Consider the following 19,857-nt stretch of genomic DNA (forward strand, 5'->3'; position numbering starts at 1 on the left):
AAAAGACAACTGAAAAAGGGAAAAATAGACAGGACATAGTTAAAATATTGTCCTACAATGGCATGTCACGCCAGAGCTCTCCCTTTCGAAATGGGTCTGATGTGTGAATTTATGGTGCAGGTTAGTGATGAGATATGGTGTATGTGGATGCTACACTAACTGGGACGCACCAGAAACATAAATGCACTCTCGCCTAATAGATATTAAGGCACGCACACGAGTTTCATATATGTATAGATATTTTATGTTTTTTATATGTATATAATTTTGTTTTTAAAATAGGTTAATTTCTTAAATAAGTTTTAATGTTTTATTTGTTATGTGATGAGTAGCGGACAAACACGTAATTGGGTTGTAGTATTGTAATTGGTTGAACAAATTTTGACGTATAAGATAATATAAAAAAAAATTTTGTTCGTCTATAGAATATTCATCGCCGATAACAGTGACTAATCTTCTCGTTACGAGATAATATAGAATTTAGATTTGGTTGATGGATAGTGATATTTTAAACAGAAAAGTAAAAATGAAAGGAGGGGTATTTTGGTAAATAAGGTGGTTGGACTATTCCAATTTCCAAGCAGCTGAAATGTGAAAATGTCGTTGAGTGAGTATGCAATATCAATAGCAATTAGCAACAGAGCAATAGCATGCAGCTGCTTTTTATTTATTTATTTTTATTTTTATGTAACAAATAACGCAAACAAACGCTTCTTTCTCTCTCTCTATTATACAAGTTGGAAGCTTTCTCTCTCTAGAAGAAAGGTTCTCCACCACCTCCTCCAATCTCCCTCTTTCACCGAGAGAGAGAGACTGTGTGTGAGACCAATTTTCGGTTGATGGATTCGTTTTTTCTTCTAGAATTTCAATCCAGCATCTTTTCTTGGTATTTGTTATTCCATTCTCTCTCTCTCTCGTAATTTTTTGGGTCGTCATATTTTTTTCTCTCTTGAATTTATGATTTTTTGGTTTATAAACGGCGACCCATGATGTGGATTGGATTTTGTGTTGTGCAGGTTCGAACAAGTTTTGGGCTTTTGGTGGTAATGTGGTGGGTTGAGTGATTCCTTCTTGTTGCATAGATATGGCTACGGATTCGTCTTTTGAGGGTGAATTGCTTATTTTGGCTCTCTAATTATCTGTGTTTCTTCTAATTTTCATGCCTTCACTGTTTTGTTCTCATGAAACTGAGGTTATTGAATTCTGTGAAGGATTCGTTATCTGCGCTATGTTCAGGCTCGTGGAAATTAACGATCCACGTGCAGATTAGTTTGTATGATTTTTTAGCATTGTGACTTATCTGATTTTTCTGTGGTTTGATTTAATTTGTTGTGATCTCTTCCTGTGCGACTTTTCTGATTATTGGGTGGTGATTAGCTTTTTATTTTTATTTTTTATTTTTTATTTTTATAAATTTTAGTTTAGTTTTTCATAAGAGAGGTGTTTGTTTTTGTGTTTGTGTGTGTGTGTGTTTTTTTTTTTTTTATGATTTGATTTAATTGTATTTTTATTTTATTTAGTGATTTTGCATTTGGGGTCGTGCAGGTCACGATCTTAGCAATGTAAAATACTTAATTGATGCATTATAAGGGAGGAAGGAGGGTTAACAAGCTTATAATTTGGTATACAATGTGCCAGCTAATAAATTAGCGGGTTTATGGGTTCTCTATTAGGAGAATGGAGTCTCCAATAATGGTCAAAGGTAGATCAAGTCCAACTGCCTAATTGTCTTACTTGATTAGTCCATTGCACGGGGTCTCTTATATTTCTTTTTATTTACTGTGCTTCAAGTGGTTGGGATGTCCCTGTGATTCAAAGTCAACTGGTTCCAATTGTATACCTTTTATTATGTTGCTTGTTTGGCCTTCTTGGTAATATTTTTAAGTAGTCAATATTTTAGACCATAACGAAATTATGGCATTGACTAGTAAGATAACTGACTGGACTGACTTATTACTTATGTAGAAAGATAATTGCATTTTATTTGCATGTTCTGGTCTCAAGAAATGTCTAATTCGTTGATGATGATATGTCTCGCATGAATACATGTTATGGAAGGAGTCTTTGTAGACCTAGTCTTGTCTTCTTCACTGCTTGGAAGTTTTAAAGTTGGAATACTTTCATGTATCTAATGTGCTGTTTTCTTTTTCCTTAATCTCAGGCCTTGCACTTGATCCTTCTAAGTGCAGTAAATTGAGTATGGAGAAAAAAAGAGAACTTGTATATGAAGTATCTAAGTCGCATGGTGCTTCTGAGATGCTGCAGTCATGGAGCCGTCAAGAGATTTTGCAAATACTTTGTGCAGAGATGGGAAAAGAGAGAAAATATACTGGGCTGACAAAGTTGAAAATTATAGAAAATCTTCTAAAAATTGTTTCTGAAAAGAAATCAGGGGGGAATGAAACTGCAACCGACCCTGAACCACATTCTTCTCCTGCACCAGGTCAGAAACCTGCTAAAAGGCAGAGAAAATCTGAGAATCCTTCTCACATACCTGTTCCTGCGACCAGTGTTCCTGTCAGTAATGGTGGTGATGTTGTTAGTACTACATACTGCAAAAACTCAGCTTGCAAAGCTACCCTAAATCAAGCAGATGCATTTTGCAAAAGATGTTCATGCTGCATTTGTCATCAGTATGATGACAACAAAGACCCTAGCCTGTGGTTAATATGTAGTTCTGAGAATCCATTTCCTGGTGTTTCTTGTGGCTTGTCATGTCACCTTGAGTGTGCTTTAAAGCATGATGGTTCTGGAATTGGAAAAGAGGGTGAGCGTCCCAAGCTAGATGGAGGCTTCTACTGTGTCTCTTGTGGGAAAGTAAATGATTTACTCGGGTAATTATACTGAAGCTATTCAGTTTCTCAAATGACATCATGTATCTATTTAAAATTTCTGCTTCATTTTTCCTCTATCTAGGAATGTCTTGAACGCTATAAGCTTACTACACATGCAAAATAATATGTAACAGGGTTCTAGAAGATTGAATTTAGTCATTTGTTGTCTACAAAACGCAACAAAATAGACAATAATGGGGGAAAAAGTCAATTGAGTCAATAATATAAACGGAAATCTGTCTATTTCCTTCTTTTTTTTTAGAAGATTCTTCCTCCCCCTTTCTTTTGTTTAGTTCATAAAGCTTTAGGCTGCGTATAATAATAGCAAATTGGATCATGTTTTTTTTTTTTAGTTTATAATTTGCTTTGAACATTCGTAGGATTGTTATTTCTAGATGAATCTTAGGCATGATCAGTTTTGTGAAAGAGAGAGAGATTAATTAATTTTTGATTGCATAGATATGATGATGAGTGACCCTCTACTCAACAATATGGTGAAGATATTGTAATTGTTCAATAAAAAGATGGTAAAGTTGTTCTTTCAATGAGTAGTGTATGTGCCATATTACTTTTAGGATAAAATTTTGTAAATAGGCAAGTTTTGAATCTCATGTGGGCTTGTTTCTTAAAATGTATCAGATGCTGGAGAAAACAGCTGATGGTAGCAAAGGATACTAGACGTGTTGATATACTCTGTTATCGTGTCTCCTTAAGCCAAAGACTTTTACAAGGAACTGAAATGTATGAAGAACTTTATAAAATTGTTGATGAAGCGGTGAAGAAACTTGAACCGGAAGTAGGTCCACTAACTGGCTCACCAGTGAAGATTGGCAGGGGGATTGTGAACAGGCTTTCATCGGGACCTGAGGTTCAGAAACTCTGCGGTTTTGCTATAGAATCACTTGATTCACTGCTTTCGAAAAGGATCTTGCCTTCATCACCCAACCCAACAACTCAAGGTGATCACTCTTTCCATATTTTTTTTCTCTATTTCCCTCTTGGATCTCATTTACGATAAAGTGGAAATTCATCTACTGATTTGTATTCCACCCTCAGCCCCAAAAGTCCCAAATAAAAGACCTACTGACTAGCTGGTGGTTTGTTTTATATATGGAGCCAACTATACTTCTTGCTTTCATTTTATCTTAATATTTAGCTCTCTTCTGGGTAATTGGTACAGATATTGAAATACTTTAGTGTAAAGAAGAAATAATTTTATGAGTTTTATGTTTGAGATTAGTCCCCCAAAAGTAATTTTGGATAATTGGAGGTGCTGAAATTACTTATGGCCACATCTAACAATGTTAATTTACTTTTGGGACCTGAGACCCGAAATTATTTCTGGGATCAGCTGCCAAACATGATTACTTGACATCCAAGGTTAGCTCTGTGTATGAGCTTGTATTGAATTTTGTTTCAAAGTACATAACTGTGGCGTTGGGTGCATGCATAGTACAGTTATCAGCAGGTAATTTTTTTGTGACTGGGTCTAGATTCTCGAATAATATTGATCTGTGTACATACTTCACATTTTCAGATGCACACTTGCTGGCTCCAAATATGGTGAGGTTTGAAGATGTCACTGCCACGTCCCTCACTATTATTTTAGGTTCTGATGAACTCACTGATGAAAACACTGCTGCTTACACCTTGTGGCATCGCAAAGCTGATGAAGTGAACTATCCCACAGACCCGACTTGCACCTCGCTCCTACCAAATAGAAGGTTCAGTGTCACGGGTCTAATTCCAGGTACAGAATACAGTTTCAAAGTTGTTTCCAATGATTCAAGGGAGTCAGGTACGTGTGAAGTTCAAATCTCAACAGAGCATGGGGAGGATGAAGTTCCTAATTGCTCGGCAACAGAAAGAAGTCAGAGTCCAGTAACCAACTGTAGCAGCCTTTCAAATCCATCATCAGTGGAAGATGAAACTAATAACTGCAATCCATACAGTGATCTGACTGATAACCGAGCAGACCATTATCCTTCTTATCACAAGGATAGCGACCAGCTTGCTTCTGGAAATTTAGCTAATGATGCTATTAACTGTTCCAATATAGGCGGCATGGTTCCTCCTGATGCAGATTCTTTGTCAGACAAGCAGCATGCCGGAGGAATGCCTGGCTCTGTACCTAGTTCTGAAGTTCTAAAGCTTGAAAACAAGCATTCACCAGAGGAACAAGTCACCGAGGACATGAGCACCGACGATGGGTTGAATTCCCCACCTCTAACGGGGAGGGAATGTGTGCCGTTAGTAGGTAGCTCAGAAGGCGGCTTGCCTAACACTCCCTGCAAGTTGGAAACACTTAAGGATGGACCTGGAAGGAATGGAAGATCTAAGTCCAGTGGCAAAGATCAAGAAAATGGATCTGGGAAAAGGGATGGCCCCCAAGATGGTAGCACATCCAAGAAGAGAAGTGGAGAAAGGCAAGATGAGGGCCGTGTCACAAATGGTTTTTCGGACCGGGATTTTGAGTATTATGTGAAGGTGATTAGGTGGTTAGAGTGTGAAGGGCACATAGAAAAGAACTTCAGGCAGAAATTTCTGACTTGGTACAGCTTAAGAGCCACCCATCAAGAAGTAAGGATTGTGAAAATATACATTGATACATTTCTTGAAGATCCAGCATCTCTTGCTGAGCAACTTGTGGACACCTTCTCAGAATGTATATCCAGCAAGAGAACATCAGTGGTGCCAGCGGGGTTCTGCATGAAGCTTTGGCATTGACCAGATTTTGTAGGTCCAGCTACTAGCCCCAAGCTTCAAGCCCCTCCTGGCTTCTCATGCAGTAATTCTTTAGATTTTTAATATTCTTCATTTAGACAGTTAAAATACATATATTTATTTCATCATTATCATTCATATGATGATGTAAGAATTTTAGATTACTTTTATTATACAGTTACTGTTTCAAATTGATATATTTTTTTTCTTTTAATTTTCTACTCGGTTATGGTTACACTCTTTGGTAGGTGACGTTGAAAGATTTATGTTAAATTAATTTATCTATAGTTTTAGTCTTTTCTAGCTGACGAGGCTCTCAATTAGTTCAAAAAAGTTTCTTCGACTCGTGGGTGGAAGGTTCTTCTACCAATTTGATTGTACAGGAGAAATTTGTGTTGACTAAGCCATCGTGTAGATTAAGTGAACGATATGTTGAAACATCATTAGTCAGCAACAGTTAACAATAAGTAAAGCTAACCATTGATGGAGTAATAATCATGGATAATTAGATGTTAATGAATTTGTCCAGAAATTCAAATTTCGACAAGTTGATCTTCACTTTTACTAGTGCTTGAACTCTTACGATGCCTGTCAAGCAAGAAACGGTAGAAGTTGATGGTCGCGTTTCTGACCTCGTACGTGATTATTACAGCAATGGGTTGGTTAATGAAACACGAAATTTGGTCTGTATTGAACCTTGACAAGCGTATTTAAAAATCTCAACTATTTACCAATTGTTTGATTTTGGATAGCTCATGCAATTCCTTAAAGGAATGATGTTTGCCATATCGCCCTGGTGCATGTGTTTGAACCTTGTTGCCTTGTTGATTTTGAACTAATTGGATAGCTCTCAATTAGATCTAAAACGGATCAACTTGTGGGCGGAAGTTTTATTGTTGGCGTGGATTGTGGAAGGTTCTTCTACCAATTTGATTGTACAGAAGAAATTTGTGTTGGCTAAACCATCGTCTAGATTAAGTGAACGATATGTTGACACATCATTAGTGAGCAACAGTCAACAAAAATTAAAGCTAACCATTGATGGAGTAATAATCATCAATAATTAGATGTTAATGTATTTGTCCAGAAATTCAAAATTCGGAAAGTTGATCTTCACTTTTACAAGTGCTTGAAAACTCTAACGATGCTGCTTAAAGCATGGGTTCCACTATCTTTGTTAGGGAATTTATCTTTGGTTCAAGTATAACATTGATTGAAATCTATGCAAAATTATTTGGATGTTAATAGTGGAATGGGGAGTGCCATGGCATCAGTTGAAAGAATCATATTTGCTTTAAATAATCAATTGGCAAAGGTTTGAGTCAAACAAAATGCAGCGAGTTTCTTTGTTGTCGTAGTGCTTGCCATCACAAATATCTATTTCTATTGCATGAAGATAAATAATATATATGGTGGGTGTCCCACCATCCGCTGTGCACTATAGATGCATGCATGGTTGATATTTTGACTCGAGGTGGACAAATCATGATATATGTTCATTAATGTTGTGTCATTGATTTAGGGGTCTTTTCTCAATGGGTAATATGATGATCATAAGAAGGGACAGGGAAATGGGAAATATTTGGGGGAATTAATAGAGCCTCAATATAATGGAAGCTACGATTAGTATTGCTTGGAGTTTCTTAAAATTTGATCAAAACGTCCACAATTTTGTAGTATAGGAAGCAAGATCGAGGATTTCAGTATAACAAAGGATATGCACTATATTATTACTATTATTATTTGAAGTAGTATAGTTTGGTTGACATAGATTTCAGACTCTGCTTAAGTCGGTTTTGCTCGTGCAAATTGAAGAAATCACTCTTAATTTGGCTAGTAGAGAAGGTTGTTGGGATTCCTACAAAGTCCAGATCCAGCCAAACTTGTATATCGTGCACTAGAATGGCCAAAGAAAAAGTGGAGGAATCGTTTGTTTATTTTATTTCAACTTGTTGGTAAAATTTCCTCAGCACCAGGATTTGGCGGGGCCCTACCAGTACTCATAATTTTTTTAAAAAAGCATGGTATGTACTATTTAATTGTTGATGAAATCAAAGATTTTTGAAGCCTAATTAATTAAACTCTCCCTTTTCTAGTGCCCACCGTTTAATAATACTACTTAGTACTTAACACGTCATTTCAGGATCACCAAAGCCTGTTTCTTTAGTCCTTTGTCTAACTACAGTGCCTCAAAAACTGATTTAAGTTATTCTTAGTTGCATAGCCCCTGTCCTTTCAACACTTAATTCAGTAAAATGTCTGCTGGAACTTTTGCAGCTGTGGTTGCTGGGGCTGGCTTTGTTGGCTTGAAGTCCAACTCATCAAATCTTAATTACCCAATTACAGGCTCCATAGAATGGAAAAGGAAGATTGTTTCCAATGGTTCTAAAACTCGCTGCATGCAGGTGAATCGTCCACAAGTAACAACATGTATTAGTTTTTACTTTTTAGTACCACCAACGACCCCTCTTTTTCTAACACGTTTTGATCTATGATGTGTTTAAACTTGCAACAGACATGGAATCCCATCAACAATAAGAAGTTCGAAACACTGTCCTACCTGCCACCCCTTTCTGATGAATCCATCGCGAAGGAGATCGACTACATGCTCAACAAGGGATGGATTCCTTGCCTTGAATTTGATGAGGTTAGTTTCAAATAAATTTAGATTGTACTATATATTTTTTAAAAATGTTAACAACATTTTTTTAGCAATTTTTTATTATTCTTTGTTAATCTGTTACCTCTAAATCAAACATATAACCATCAAAATTTATGTTTTTATAATAAATTTTGAGTGTATTAAAGAGAATATGACGCTAGCTTATATATTTATGTTTTTTTTTTCCTTTGAAAGAAATAATTAAATATCTTAGAACTATTTATATTGAATCTTTTAAAACACATCTAAATTAACGATTTTTATGCTATCACCTTTCTATTAAATTTATGGATTTTATTTTTCTAAAGTGAGGAAAAAGTTATTTTGGATGATAAAATATATTAATAATTATTGATTAAAAAATCAACCACCAAAATAGAAACTAAATTCAAAGTTTAGTATATATTTAATTTTAATTTCAATCTCAACCATTGATTATTAGTCAGCGATAAATAATATATAAATGCATATTATTATACTTTTGCGTATTGCTAGGATGTAAAGCTTTATTATTGTTCTGATCAGCTCTTCTGATTTAGGCTAGCTAGGTAGATTCTGTGTCTTTATATCTCGGAGAAATATATTTATGTTTTTACATTGATGGTTTGGTTTTATAAAAATGGTTGTATATCTTAGTAACATGAAACTATATATGTTGTTTGGAACATGAAAGTTGGGGTGTGTTCATAGAGAAAACAGCCAAATGCCAGGATACTATGATGGGAGGTATTGGACATTGTGGAAGCTACCAATGTTTGGTTGCACTGACTCTTCCCAAGTCCTCAACGAGATTCATGAATGCAGAAAGGCATATCCAAATGCATACATACGCTGCTTAGCATTTGACAACCAACGCCACATGCAGTCCATGGCTTTCATCATTCACAAACCTCCTTCCACTTGAACCATTTGTATTCAAATCCTTGTTACAATTCTCAATCTTGTATCCATATTTTTTTCTCTTTCTATATTTCTCCTTTTTTTTAAAATGTAATATGAAGTTTACTGTTTACTTATCTAGCTGTATGAATGAGATGAAAAGTTACAGCCTTTTTTGTTTGGTTTAATTTTGAATTTAATTCTACCACATATAGTGTAATTAACTAATAACATGGTGTATTTATTAAATTAAAAAAAATGTACTTTTATTTATATACTTTAAACCCAAGTTTATTTTTAAGAGTGTTTTTCATTTATCAAAAACATAAAACTAAAACTACGTCCTATTTCATTATGGTACGCATAAATGAAAATGATTTGGCCCTGGATAGGGATCACACATGGTGGATTTCTCTTCAGGAGAATGTTCAGTGGACACCTTAATGGGTGTTTAGGCTAAGAGAAAAGGAAGTAGTAGAGTGGTGATAGAAAATAGAATGGGATGAAAAGAGAAAAATAAAAATAAAATAGAGTCATGTATGTAGTGTGCGAAGGGATGTCAATGGAGTCCCACGGGGCGGGTAATAGTAAACTCATTCCCGCTCCGCTAGATGAAAATTGGTTCTATACTCATCTCATATCCGCGCGGGTATCCATGAATTTCTTGAATACCCACAGATATCCATGAATATTTATAATTTTTTTAAGAAATTAAAAAAATTATTATAAATAATTTTAAGTTTATATTTAATGTCATTGAAATATTAAAAAATATTTAATGTTAATTTTAAACTTATATTTAACGTTAATTTTGTTAAAATAATAATAAAAATGCAAGATAATCAATAATTTAAAATATATCAATCTCATAAGTAAGTGAAAGTCTCATGTTACATAGCTACAATTATTCAATCTCATAATTCCAAACGAAAGTAAACAACTAAAAATACATAAATCTTATTGGCCCAATCAAAGATAGAAAATTAATCAAATTACATCCAACATAATTCTATAACATGTTTAACACATGTTGGTAACTTCATCAACTTCACTTTTGTAAGAAAATAAGATGAAAGAGTGTAGTTTTAGGGTTATGTGGTACAAGGATAATTAGGATATTTAAGATATTATTAAACGGGTATCCGCAGGTATGGATATCATCATACCCGCCCCTGCCCCGTTTATAAACGGGTAAAAAATTATCCGTCTCCATTATCCGTGGATACCTAATTAGCCTATCCATTTATTATCTATAACGAGTTTTATCTGCAAATACCTGCAAATGCGAGTATTTTTGTCATTTCTAAGTGACCTAGCACTCGTTTCTTTCTTTTTTTTGGAAAAGAGGACACATCAATGGGAGAGAGAAATGAAAAAATTGACAGATAATATGATACGATGAAAAGAAAAAGAAATAAAATGCGTCAAATATCAATTAGATGTAAATATTATTATACATATGCCAATGTTTCAATATCGTGCTTTTTTGGGTCAAGAAGGATTGCCAGTTTTCAATTTTTATTTTTGGCTAAACCAGCCCATAGATTTAAGCATGCGCCCCCTGATTAAAAATTGATGATAAACTAATGAGTTAGTGGGGTTAGGATTAGGAGAGACATTGATTTAACCTCTAATGTAGGCAAGTTGACTGTGATACGACTAAATCACCATTAAACAATCAATTTTCTTTAATATTAATAAAGTGTTCTTCATGCCAACTGCCAACGCCGAATGACTTAAGGGACACATGAGATGTCATGTTCCGTTGTCCCTTTCCATTTTTTTTTCTTTTCGCAAGTTTAAATATATAACTAATCAATTTATTTATAATATAAAAGTTTAAATTCTCTTTATTACGATAATACATTATTTTAAAATAAATTTTAAGTATTATCATGTCAATACTAACATTATTTTATAATTTTTCTCTTTTTAATATATATTTTCATCTATGTAAATTTAGTCATAAATTCACTTTTGAAAATTTAGCTACAAATCTACTTCCAAAAATTTAGCCTCTCATATACCCGCCAAATAGATTGAAGATCTTACAATTATTGTTGAGTGTGTGGATCTAATATATTGATTGTGGTATGCACATCATCTTCTCTTCCATTACCTTCACCTCCTCCAAGATAACATTAACATTAACATCTCTCTTAGGCAACGTCTTAGACCTTGTGATCGTAGTCAAAATTGCACTTAAGCTCGTTTGTCCCAATATTGCCTTTTCTTTTGTGTCGACATCCTTTTATCATTATGATCTCTTTACTATGTTCGGTAGCCTATTCTATTTTGTCTTCCTTACTTAGCACGACAGTCGCTTTTTCCTCGCTTCTACTATTCCTCACCGTCTCCTCACTCTTTCCATCCTCATTCTCCAAATCCATTAAAATGATTAATACTTGTTAGTAGTTAATGTATTTTTTGGCGTTAGCTATTTTTTAAGAAATCTATATTTTTTTTCCCTTTTGATTTTCTTGGTATTTATTTGGTTACAAATTAAAATAGTAGTTGAATAATAATGATAATATGCACAAATTGCATTTTTGATGGTGATATTCTTAACCAAAGAATTGATATATTATTGTGCATAAATAATTAAATTATATTTTTGTTATAAATGCATAGATTAGTGAATTATTTGTAATTAAGACATTTCTAAATTTGTGATTATGTTTGAGAATGTATTATGTTAAATATGATGATGATGATTTGATATATATTTTAAGATTTGCATGATTTATTGAAAATGATGTTAAAGATCATATAATGACGACATGTATTTAGAAAACATTCATATAAATTTCAATCTAATGTGTCACCCTTTATCTCATATATCTTATCTTTATGTAATTTGTGTATTAGTGTATTTAGAAAACATGTTTATATAAATTCTAATATAATATATTATTTTTATGATACAATGTGCTCATAGAAACTAAAATTAAAGGATCAAATAAAGTGTTACTATAATTATATTAAAACTTTTATAACTCCCATCTTTATAATTAGTGTTAATTATTAGTATTCACCCTATGAATTAAGCATTGGATCGAGAAAAATTAAGCGTTGTTTGATTTTAGAAAATGTTTTTGTTTTTTAGTTTCTATTTTCATTTTCAAAAAATGATTTTCATTTTCAAATTTAGAAAACAATTTAATTTCTCAATATCTAATTTTAGAAAATGAAAATATTCAAAACGTATTTGGTTTAACTATTTTCAAAGAAAAATAAAATATTTTTAATAAAGTTTACAATTTTTTAAAATATTTAATAACATATTTTCTTAATAATTGACTATCAAAAAAGATAATTAAAAATAATTGAAAAATACTAATATCACAGTAAAAACAATTATAAATCATCGTATCTCATATTCATATTGAAATATTTATGATTATAATTGAAATATATATAATATTAAAATTTGTGTATCTTTTATTTAGCTTTATATTCTTAGTTTTAGAGTCATACTTAACCAATATTTTAGATTTAATTTAATTTTAATTTTTTTTATCAAACAATTGGCATACTCAAGAAATTAAATTTACATCATATTGGAATAAATTAAAATTGAAAAAGAAATTATCTGTGGAGCATGGTTCCAACAAAAGAAAAGAGAGAGAGAGATTTGGTGTCTCATGTACTACATCTATTAATGGTAAAGAATAAGAAAGATAAGGAGAAAACAAAATTACAAACCAGAAAAAAAAAATCTATGCAGATAAAATGCATGATATAAATTAAAAAATTATAATAATAAAAAATAGACCAAGAATAAAGAGAAAACGCAAAACACAAGTAAAATTGTTTTTTCAACAAGGACTATGAAAACACAAAAATTATTTTGAAAAGAAAAGAAAAATTAAATATCAATAAATTATACTACATGCTACTGCATTTTGTTTCTCCATTCAAAAACTAAAAATAACTTTATTTTAGTTTTAGATTTTAGTTGATTTTTAAAAAAAAACTGTTTTCTAAAATTTAACCATACATATTTTCTTTATTTTTTTTTGAAGAGCTGAGCATTAGCTCAATTCATTAACAATAAGAGAGAAGATACAATTAGAGATGTATGCAAAATCTTTAAGATTAGCATATCATTTGGAGGCCTTTGCAAGATTGGCAGCCACCAAATTAGTTGATCTATGGGTGAAACTTACATTGAAGTTGGCACAAGAATTTATCTTATTGCTACAATGATTCATAATGTCACTAAATTCAGTTCTATCTTTCAGGTTGGGATGAAGGAAAAAACTTTCAATTCTGCTGCTACTAGATTCGAAGAGGATGGGCGCATATTGAAATTCCAAAGCCAAAATGATGGCTTGTATGAGAGCAATAGCATCTCTAATACTGGCAGGAGGAAGACCAGAGATCTTGAGGGTGCGTGCACCCACAAAGGAACCCAAGCTGTCTCTAATGCAGAAACCAATTCCGAATGTATTCTCATCAGTGTTAGGGAATGTGGCAAAATTGCACTTGTATGAACCATGGGGTGGGGGAGACCATTGGGTAGTCGAGGTGGGACCAGGAGTACCTCTAGCATCAAGAGGCCGCTGGTTAGCCAAAGTCCAATTGTGTCTGGAGTAAGGGCACGGTGGACAATTTCAGATATATTCCAAGGCATATCTTTCCATAGGAGATTATTCCTACTAGTCCAGATACTCCACATCATCATGCTAAAGTCAGTCGCATCAGAAATGGACCAAAGATTAAGGATTTTGTTCACAAGATCAGTAGTACCATTAGCTTTATCAATGTTGGAACTCATCTTGTCCTTTAGATTACTAGCCAACCAGCAATTTCTCGCATCATAACATCCAAACAACGCATGCCAAGAATTCTCGATACCAACATCACATCTTGGGCAACTGATGAAGCAGCTCACACCTTTCTTTTGAAGCTGGGCACGGGTAGGAAGAATATTTTTATAGACTCTCTATGTGTGATGTTTCACTTTCGCAGGAATAGAAAGACTCTAAATGATGTTCCAAGTTTTGTCAGGATCCATAGTGTTAGTTGGGAGGAGAGAGTTTGTTATGTACGCAGACTTGACCGTGAAGCATCCATCATTAGACCATTTTCTTTATTGTTTTGTAATTTTTATGAAAATGAAAACAAAAAAAAAATGTTCAAAGCAACCAAGGTCTTATAATTTCCTCCATCCCTATTGTATCGTTCGAAAACAAGATAATTTTTGTTGCAAAAAGCTCTATTTGTTACACCAACAGTATGAAACTAAAAATTTCTTTTCCAATTATCATTTAACTATCTTGATCCTTTCAAGTGGTCTATTATCATTTAACTCACAATATGTTTAAAGATATTTATTATTTTTCTTTAACTTAAATTAATCTTTCTATATAAATATTTTACACATAAATATTTTATAAATTTTAATATAATATTAAATTATCTATACAATTCGTTATAACTTACACATTTCACATTTCTTAATGCGTGGAAGTTTCCATGTCTTGTTATACTTTTATTATGATAACTTACCGCAATTTCCCGTCGTTCAATACGTAGCATGGTTACTCTTTCATCAAGATACCATGCCTAGAAGCCATTAGTATATAATTAACTTCTTCATAACATTTTTCTTTGGTGATATAAATGCCATTGCTAGATAGATAAATTTTAATTTTCAATGATTGATTATATGTCATAAAAACATAAGAAAATCGAAATTAGTCCCATTTTTATACTCCAGAAGCACTTTTAAAAATAGAAAAGAAATTAAAATAACTCCCGTAAGATAAAACTAACTTTTATATAAACTAATTTTTTTTAGAGAAATTAATTAAAGAGAACTCTTACATGCTATATTTTATATATATATATATATATATATATATATATATATTAATTTTAACTTACAAAATAATTCTATTTTACTTTTTCTTTTTTAAAAGTGTTTCTAAATAAACTTATCCGAACATTTCCTTTGTATTTTAATTTCAAAAATATAATTGTGAAGCACAAATACAAAATAATTGAGGCATTTTTTGATTAGGTATTGATAAGGTGAAATCATATATCCCAACATTAAACTTGGTTTTGGAGTAGCTGTCACAAAATTTTGTCCGAGAGTCACCACTATTTAGTGCCCGAATCTTGTAGTATCTGTATCGGTAGATATAGAGTTAGAGGTACACAAGTAACACGACGGAGGGAGACCCCGCTGCTTTGCCATAAGACGCATTCGAAGATTAAGGACCAGAATACGTAGGTAACATCTTACACTTGTTGCAATATTTTGCGCATTGATAAGAATTCAAACTAATAGTTTACGACAGAGTTCACAAACTCGCACGTCCATCGGTCATGATATTGAAATGCAGAGTTACTTGATTACATAAAGCATGTGCATCCCAAGGTGTAAGGCATGCAAGCCAAATCTCCATACTGTATGAAAACTTGGCAAATTCTATGAATGACAGATAGACAATTAGAGAGGTAAAAAATAAAACATGCCTAACACCAATTACACTGGACATTGAGCGGAAGGTATTGCGCTCTCATTTCGGATCCACCAAGGGTTTCTGGTTCCAATATTCCACATGACTGAACTGCCACCAAAAGCTATTTTCTCATCTGCAATGAAAAATGTTGATACTTGATTAAGCAAAGGAAAATGCATAATTGAGTGAAAGATAATTCATGAAATGTTGACCGACAGGTAAAAGGAGGAAGATTGCACTTGCGTTTTTTAATGAAAATCGAAAAAATGGCTAACTCATTCACAAGCCCCACCTGACTGATTATTTGAATTCCCATACCAAACTAACAATTTTGCAGAAATCAATTCATGCAAAATCACACTACAAAATCTGCTGTGAAAATTTCATTTGTTACAGCATAAAGACATGCAACCAACACTGGTGTAAACAAGAAAAATATGAATGCAGGGAAATTAACCTTACATAATACGTTTCAAAGTTTAGGAATACTAGTTATACAAATGAATAATGTAATAGAATTTGGTGGGGGGTTGACATTAAAATAACTATAAACACAGGATGTCAAGGAGTATTTTTTTCAAAACTAGCGGTGATAGTAAATAACCATTGTCGAAGCTAATACTAACATAACATCTTTCTGTAATGTAATAGAATTTGGGGGGCGTTAACATTAAAATAACTATAAACACAATGTTAATGTCAAGGGGTAATTTTTTTTTTCCCAAACTAGCAATAATAGTGAATAACCATTATCCTCATGGTTGTCAATCTCTAGTGATAACTCGTAAACTCGTATGAGTTTACGAGATTAGGACAGCCTACCTGGATAACTCGGAGGTAAACTCGTTTTTGAGTAATCTCAGAGTAATCTCGGTAATCTCGGAGTAATCTCGGTAATCTCGCGAGATCACGTTCGAGTTTAAGAGATCACATTTTTTTTTTCATTTACACAAAACATGCGTTTTGTGTTAGGATTTAGGAGCTCTCATTTAGTCTCTGAACGCATCTCCTTCTCCGTGTCGCCTCCTCCGTGCTCCTCCTCTCCTCCTCGCGCGCCTCCTCTCCTCCTCGCGCGCCTCCTCTCCCCGCGAGCCTCCTCTCCCCAAGAGCCTCTTCTCCCTGCGCGCCTATTCTCTCCCGCGCGCCTCCTCTCCCTCGTGCGCCTCCTTTCGTCCGCCCACCTCTGCTGTTCTTCTCCTCCGCTTTCTCTTCCACGCGAACCAACTCTTGATGTCTTAGTTTTTTATTTGTCTATTTTTAAGAACTTGTGTTTTGTCATTTGTGTGAACTTTTGTTAAGAACTTGTGTTAAGAACATTTATTATTAATGTAATTTACTATTTTACTCTTTAATATGGAGTTAAAATGTTCAATTATTATGTTATTTTTAATTAATTATTTATTTTTTATTGAGTAATCTCTTACGAGTTTACGATACGAGTTTACAATACGAGTTTGCGGAGCTTCCACGAGATTACGTAAACTCTCGAGATTGACAACCTTGATTATCCTTATTGCCAGTAATGTTATTTATAAGTTACATTGTCATAGTTTATCCCTTTGACAAGCTAATACTAACATAACATCTTTCTGTTCTACAAAAGTAACACGGAAGCAAAACAAATGCACTCCAGCAGTGAGCCCAATTATATAATATGTACTTTATCAGAAAATTTATAGTTACTATTGCCATTGTATTCAATCACAATTTACACCTTATGTTCACAGTCTAACTGCTTGTAGATGAAATCTCTCTACAATCTCCAGTCTCCAATCTTAAACAGGTTTTTGTTCTGGTTTGGAGAACTACCTCTAGAAAATCTTAGTGACTACCCAAGTTCAGAACATTCAAAGAGTAATATCTTGTTTGTCCTAATCCTAAATCTCCTATATATACCTATGTCTAATTGTGTGTCTGCATTTCAAAGGTAAGCCCAAAAATCTTGGCACTAGATAATTTTATTCTACAATGAGCCATAAATAACTACTAATTCACATTCCTTACCGTTTACCATCTCACAACTTCCCTCCAACATGCCTGTCAATTCTTTGATCAATAGTCTTTTAGTAACTTGCTTTACCAAATGGATCAATTGTCATCATCCCTTGAAGCAAATGAGCCTAGGCTAGTATGCTTAAGTTTGGGAATGTGTACTATATAAGAAAAGCTAGAGGTGTTTGGCTGAAAGAAGGGAGAAAAGCACATGAGGGTGTGGAGAAGTGCTAGTCAATAAGATACAAAGAAGAGAGAATTAAGGTGGGAAGGCATAATAGGGATAAATAAGTTAGGAGAAGAGTATGGACGAGTTCTGTTAGTGAATTGAGGTTTGGGATGAGTTCTGTTACACATCACATTTATCGTCTTGTCTGCCTAAGCAACCTATCTCCACACTGAATGACTTAGCAGCATAGAAGCTCTGAGTATAATACAAGTACTACAACAAGAATGTGATTTATACCATAATGCAAAAAGGGAATTCGAGCTTTGTCATGACCACTATCACGACTTGAAACATAGAGGAATAAAATAGAGAGGTGACTAATTTGTCACTTCTCACCTCTTATGTCAGAATCTCTTCTCTTTGTAATTTGTACAAATGTCTAGCATCTACTACCAGGAATGGACGCATGCATACTAAACCACCATCCAGCCTAACTTCCAACAGCAACCTAATTTCGTGTGAGTTTGATTTGACACAAATTTTAAAGAAATTAAAAGACAACCTCTGAATTAAACTCAACACTAAGGATTGGAGAGTAAATTAGTTAGTGTAACATGGTGAGTGTAGTTTACTCCAAGCATAGGCTTGATTGGAGAGTTGCAGGGATTAATGTTCAAGGGAGAAAAATTTACTAGTTGATTTGTGTTTGTTAGCCTAGGAAAAAAATGAGAGTACATTATCATAGATACAAAACTCTTCATTTTGGGTGCAATAGTTACCATAGTCAGGTGTAACATGACAGTAGAAAAATAGAGAGTATCAGATTTTTTCTCTTGGGACAGGTTACAGATAAAACACTACCGAAGCAATGTTAAAGATAAAACGATTTGACAAAACACTCTAGCATAACATGAAAGCCATATAACCACAACAAAATTCACCTAACCAAAGCCAAGCATTAATACTAAACTGTACAATGTAATACGCGAAAAGAAAGGCACACTCCCACACCATGAATAACAGCTATATCACCACAAATCCACACCCACGGACCACAGTCTCGAAGAGGAAAACAATTCAATTGTCAATCATATGCTTAACTAATCTAAATCCGAAGCCAATCGTAAGTGGCAAGCATCAAATTCAAACTAAACCCTAATCCACGAGTATTTGTTGGAAAAGAAAAGAAAATTGAACAAACCTGACTGAAAAAACCCTAGCGATTCCTCTCAGCAGGCAATGGACGGTTAAATCCGCCGCGGCGGTTCATGTACTGGCGCGGTTGGCGCTTGGTGACGGCTCTGACGCCGCTGACGTCAGCACCGGCGACCGGTTTCCCCTTGGTGGAGTCAAATCCAGTGGGAATCCCGAGCATCTTCATCATCTCCACCTCGTCCTCGTTCCCCTCATCTTCTCCTGCGCCTCCGTTCTCCTTCTGCTTCTGCTGCTGCTCCTTCACGATGCCGTCCACGAAGTCCGACACCGCCTTCTTCGTCTCCTTGTGCTCCTCATCCGCGGAGTCTCTCCGGTGGCGCTTCCGCGGCGGGTCGAGGGAGGGAGTCCGGTGGTGGCGGCGGCGGTGGGAGCGGTCGGCGGGCGAGGGAGAGCGCGCGTGGCGGGAGCGGCTACGGTCAGGCGAACGCGAACGGGATCTCTTGCTACGCGCTCGGTCACGGTCACGGTCGCGGTCACGGTCACGGTCACGGTCGTCCTTGTCTCGTCTTCGTTCTCTGTCTCTTTCTCTGTCGCGAGTTCTGTCACGTTCACGGTCACGGTCGCGATCGGCCATGGTTGAAGGTGCGGATTGAGGTTCAGGTCATGCTTGGGTGTGGCACCCTAAACCCTATGCTATTAAGAGAAAAAAAATCATATTTCAATAAGAATATTAGTCTCTATATCAAAAGTTTCTATTCATTTTTAAATGTTTTTATTGTTTATAGAACATTGTAGACAATACGTTATGTGAAAATATATTTTTAATTAAAATCTATCTAAAATCAATAATGTTAAAACATATATATATATATTGAATGAATTAGTTATTTATTTATTGAGAGTGAAATATTATAGTTACATAAATATGTAAAATTTTGATAATTGACTTTACAACTCAAAAGACTA

The 19,857-nt window shown here is 34.3% G+C and overlaps 3 protein-coding genes across 4 annotated transcripts; 2 read left to right on the forward strand and 1 right to left on the reverse strand.

Annotated features, from left to right (window-relative positions):
* Positions 1 to 676: 676 nt before the first annotated feature.
* On the forward strand, positions 677 to 5,772 carry LOC109807957 (VIN3-like protein 2). Of its 2 annotated transcripts, XM_083075697.1 has the most exons (6): positions 677 to 886; positions 1,017 to 1,109; positions 1,546 to 1,702; positions 2,162 to 2,834; positions 3,474 to 3,793; positions 4,372 to 5,772. In XM_083075697.1, exons 3-6 carry the CDS (start codon positions 1,678 to 1,680, stop codon positions 5,559 to 5,561), a joined length of 2,208 nt encoding a protein of 735 aa, XP_082931823.1. In that variant the 5' UTR covers positions 677 to 886; positions 1,017 to 1,109; positions 1,546 to 1,677; the 3' UTR covers positions 5,562 to 5,772. The 2 variants fall into 2 exon arrangements, with proteins under 2 accessions (XP_082931823.1, XP_020226304.1); XM_020370715.3 differs by lacking the exon at positions 1,546 to 1,702.
* A 1,946-nt stretch (positions 5,773 to 7,718) lies between these two features.
* LOC109809089 (ribulose bisphosphate carboxylase small subunit, chloroplastic) lies at positions 7,719 to 9,287 on the forward strand. Its single transcript, XM_020372312.3, has 3 exons — positions 7,719 to 7,963; positions 8,074 to 8,205; positions 8,894 to 9,287. The coding sequence occupies exons 1-3, from the start codon at positions 7,814 to 7,816 to the stop codon at positions 9,122 to 9,124; spliced, it is 513 nt and encodes a 170-aa protein (XP_020227901.1). The 5' UTR covers positions 7,719 to 7,813; the 3' UTR covers positions 9,125 to 9,287.
* Positions 9,288 to 15,357: 6,070 nt separating this feature from the next.
* LOC109808542 (U4/U6.U5 small nuclear ribonucleoprotein) lies at positions 15,358 to 19,613 on the reverse strand. The gene is made up of 2 exons (XM_020371579.3): positions 18,938 to 19,613; positions 15,358 to 15,708 (listed from the first exon to the last, which is right to left on the reverse strand). The coding sequence occupies exon 1, from the start codon at positions 19,523 to 19,525 to the stop codon at positions 18,953 to 18,955; it is 573 nt and encodes a 190-aa protein (XP_020227168.1). The 5' UTR covers positions 19,526 to 19,613; the 3' UTR covers positions 15,358 to 15,708; positions 18,938 to 18,952.
* Positions 19,614 to 19,857: the final 244 nt, after the last annotated feature.

This window comes from Cajanus cajan, chromosome 5 (genome assembly GCF_000230855.2).
Source record: "Cajanus cajan strain Asha chromosome 5, NIPB_CcT2T_4, whole genome shotgun sequence".
NCBI classification, from domain to species: domain Eukaryota; kingdom Viridiplantae; phylum Streptophyta; class Magnoliopsida; order Fabales; family Fabaceae; genus Cajanus; species Cajanus cajan.

Coding starts and splice junctions, on each gene's coding strand:
- LOC109809089 (XM_020372312.3), top strand. CDS start 7,814: ATGTCTGCTGGAACTTTTGCAGCTGTGGTTGCTGGGGCTGGCTTTGTT. Junction 7,964..8,073: donor CTAAAACTCGCTGCATGCAG/GTGAATCGTCCA, acceptor AACTTGCAACAG/ACATGGAATCCCATCAACAA. Junction 8,206..8,893: donor CTTGCCTTGAATTTGATGAG/GTTAGTTTCAAA, acceptor GGAACATGAAAG/TTGGGGTGTGTTCATAGAGA.
- LOC109807957 (XM_083075697.1), top strand. CDS start 1,678: ATGGAGTCTCCAATAATGGTCAAAG. Junction 1,703..2,161: donor GTCTCCAATAATGGTCAAAG/GTAGATCAAGTC, acceptor CCTTAATCTCAG/GCCTTGCACTTGATCCTTCT. Junction 3,794..4,371: donor ACCCAACCCAACAACTCAAG/GTGATCACTCTT, acceptor TCACATTTTCAG/ATGCACACTTGCTGGCTCCA.
- LOC109808542 (XM_020371579.3), bottom strand. CDS start 19,525: ATGGCCGATCGCGACCGTGACCGTGAACGTGACAGAACTCGCGACAGA.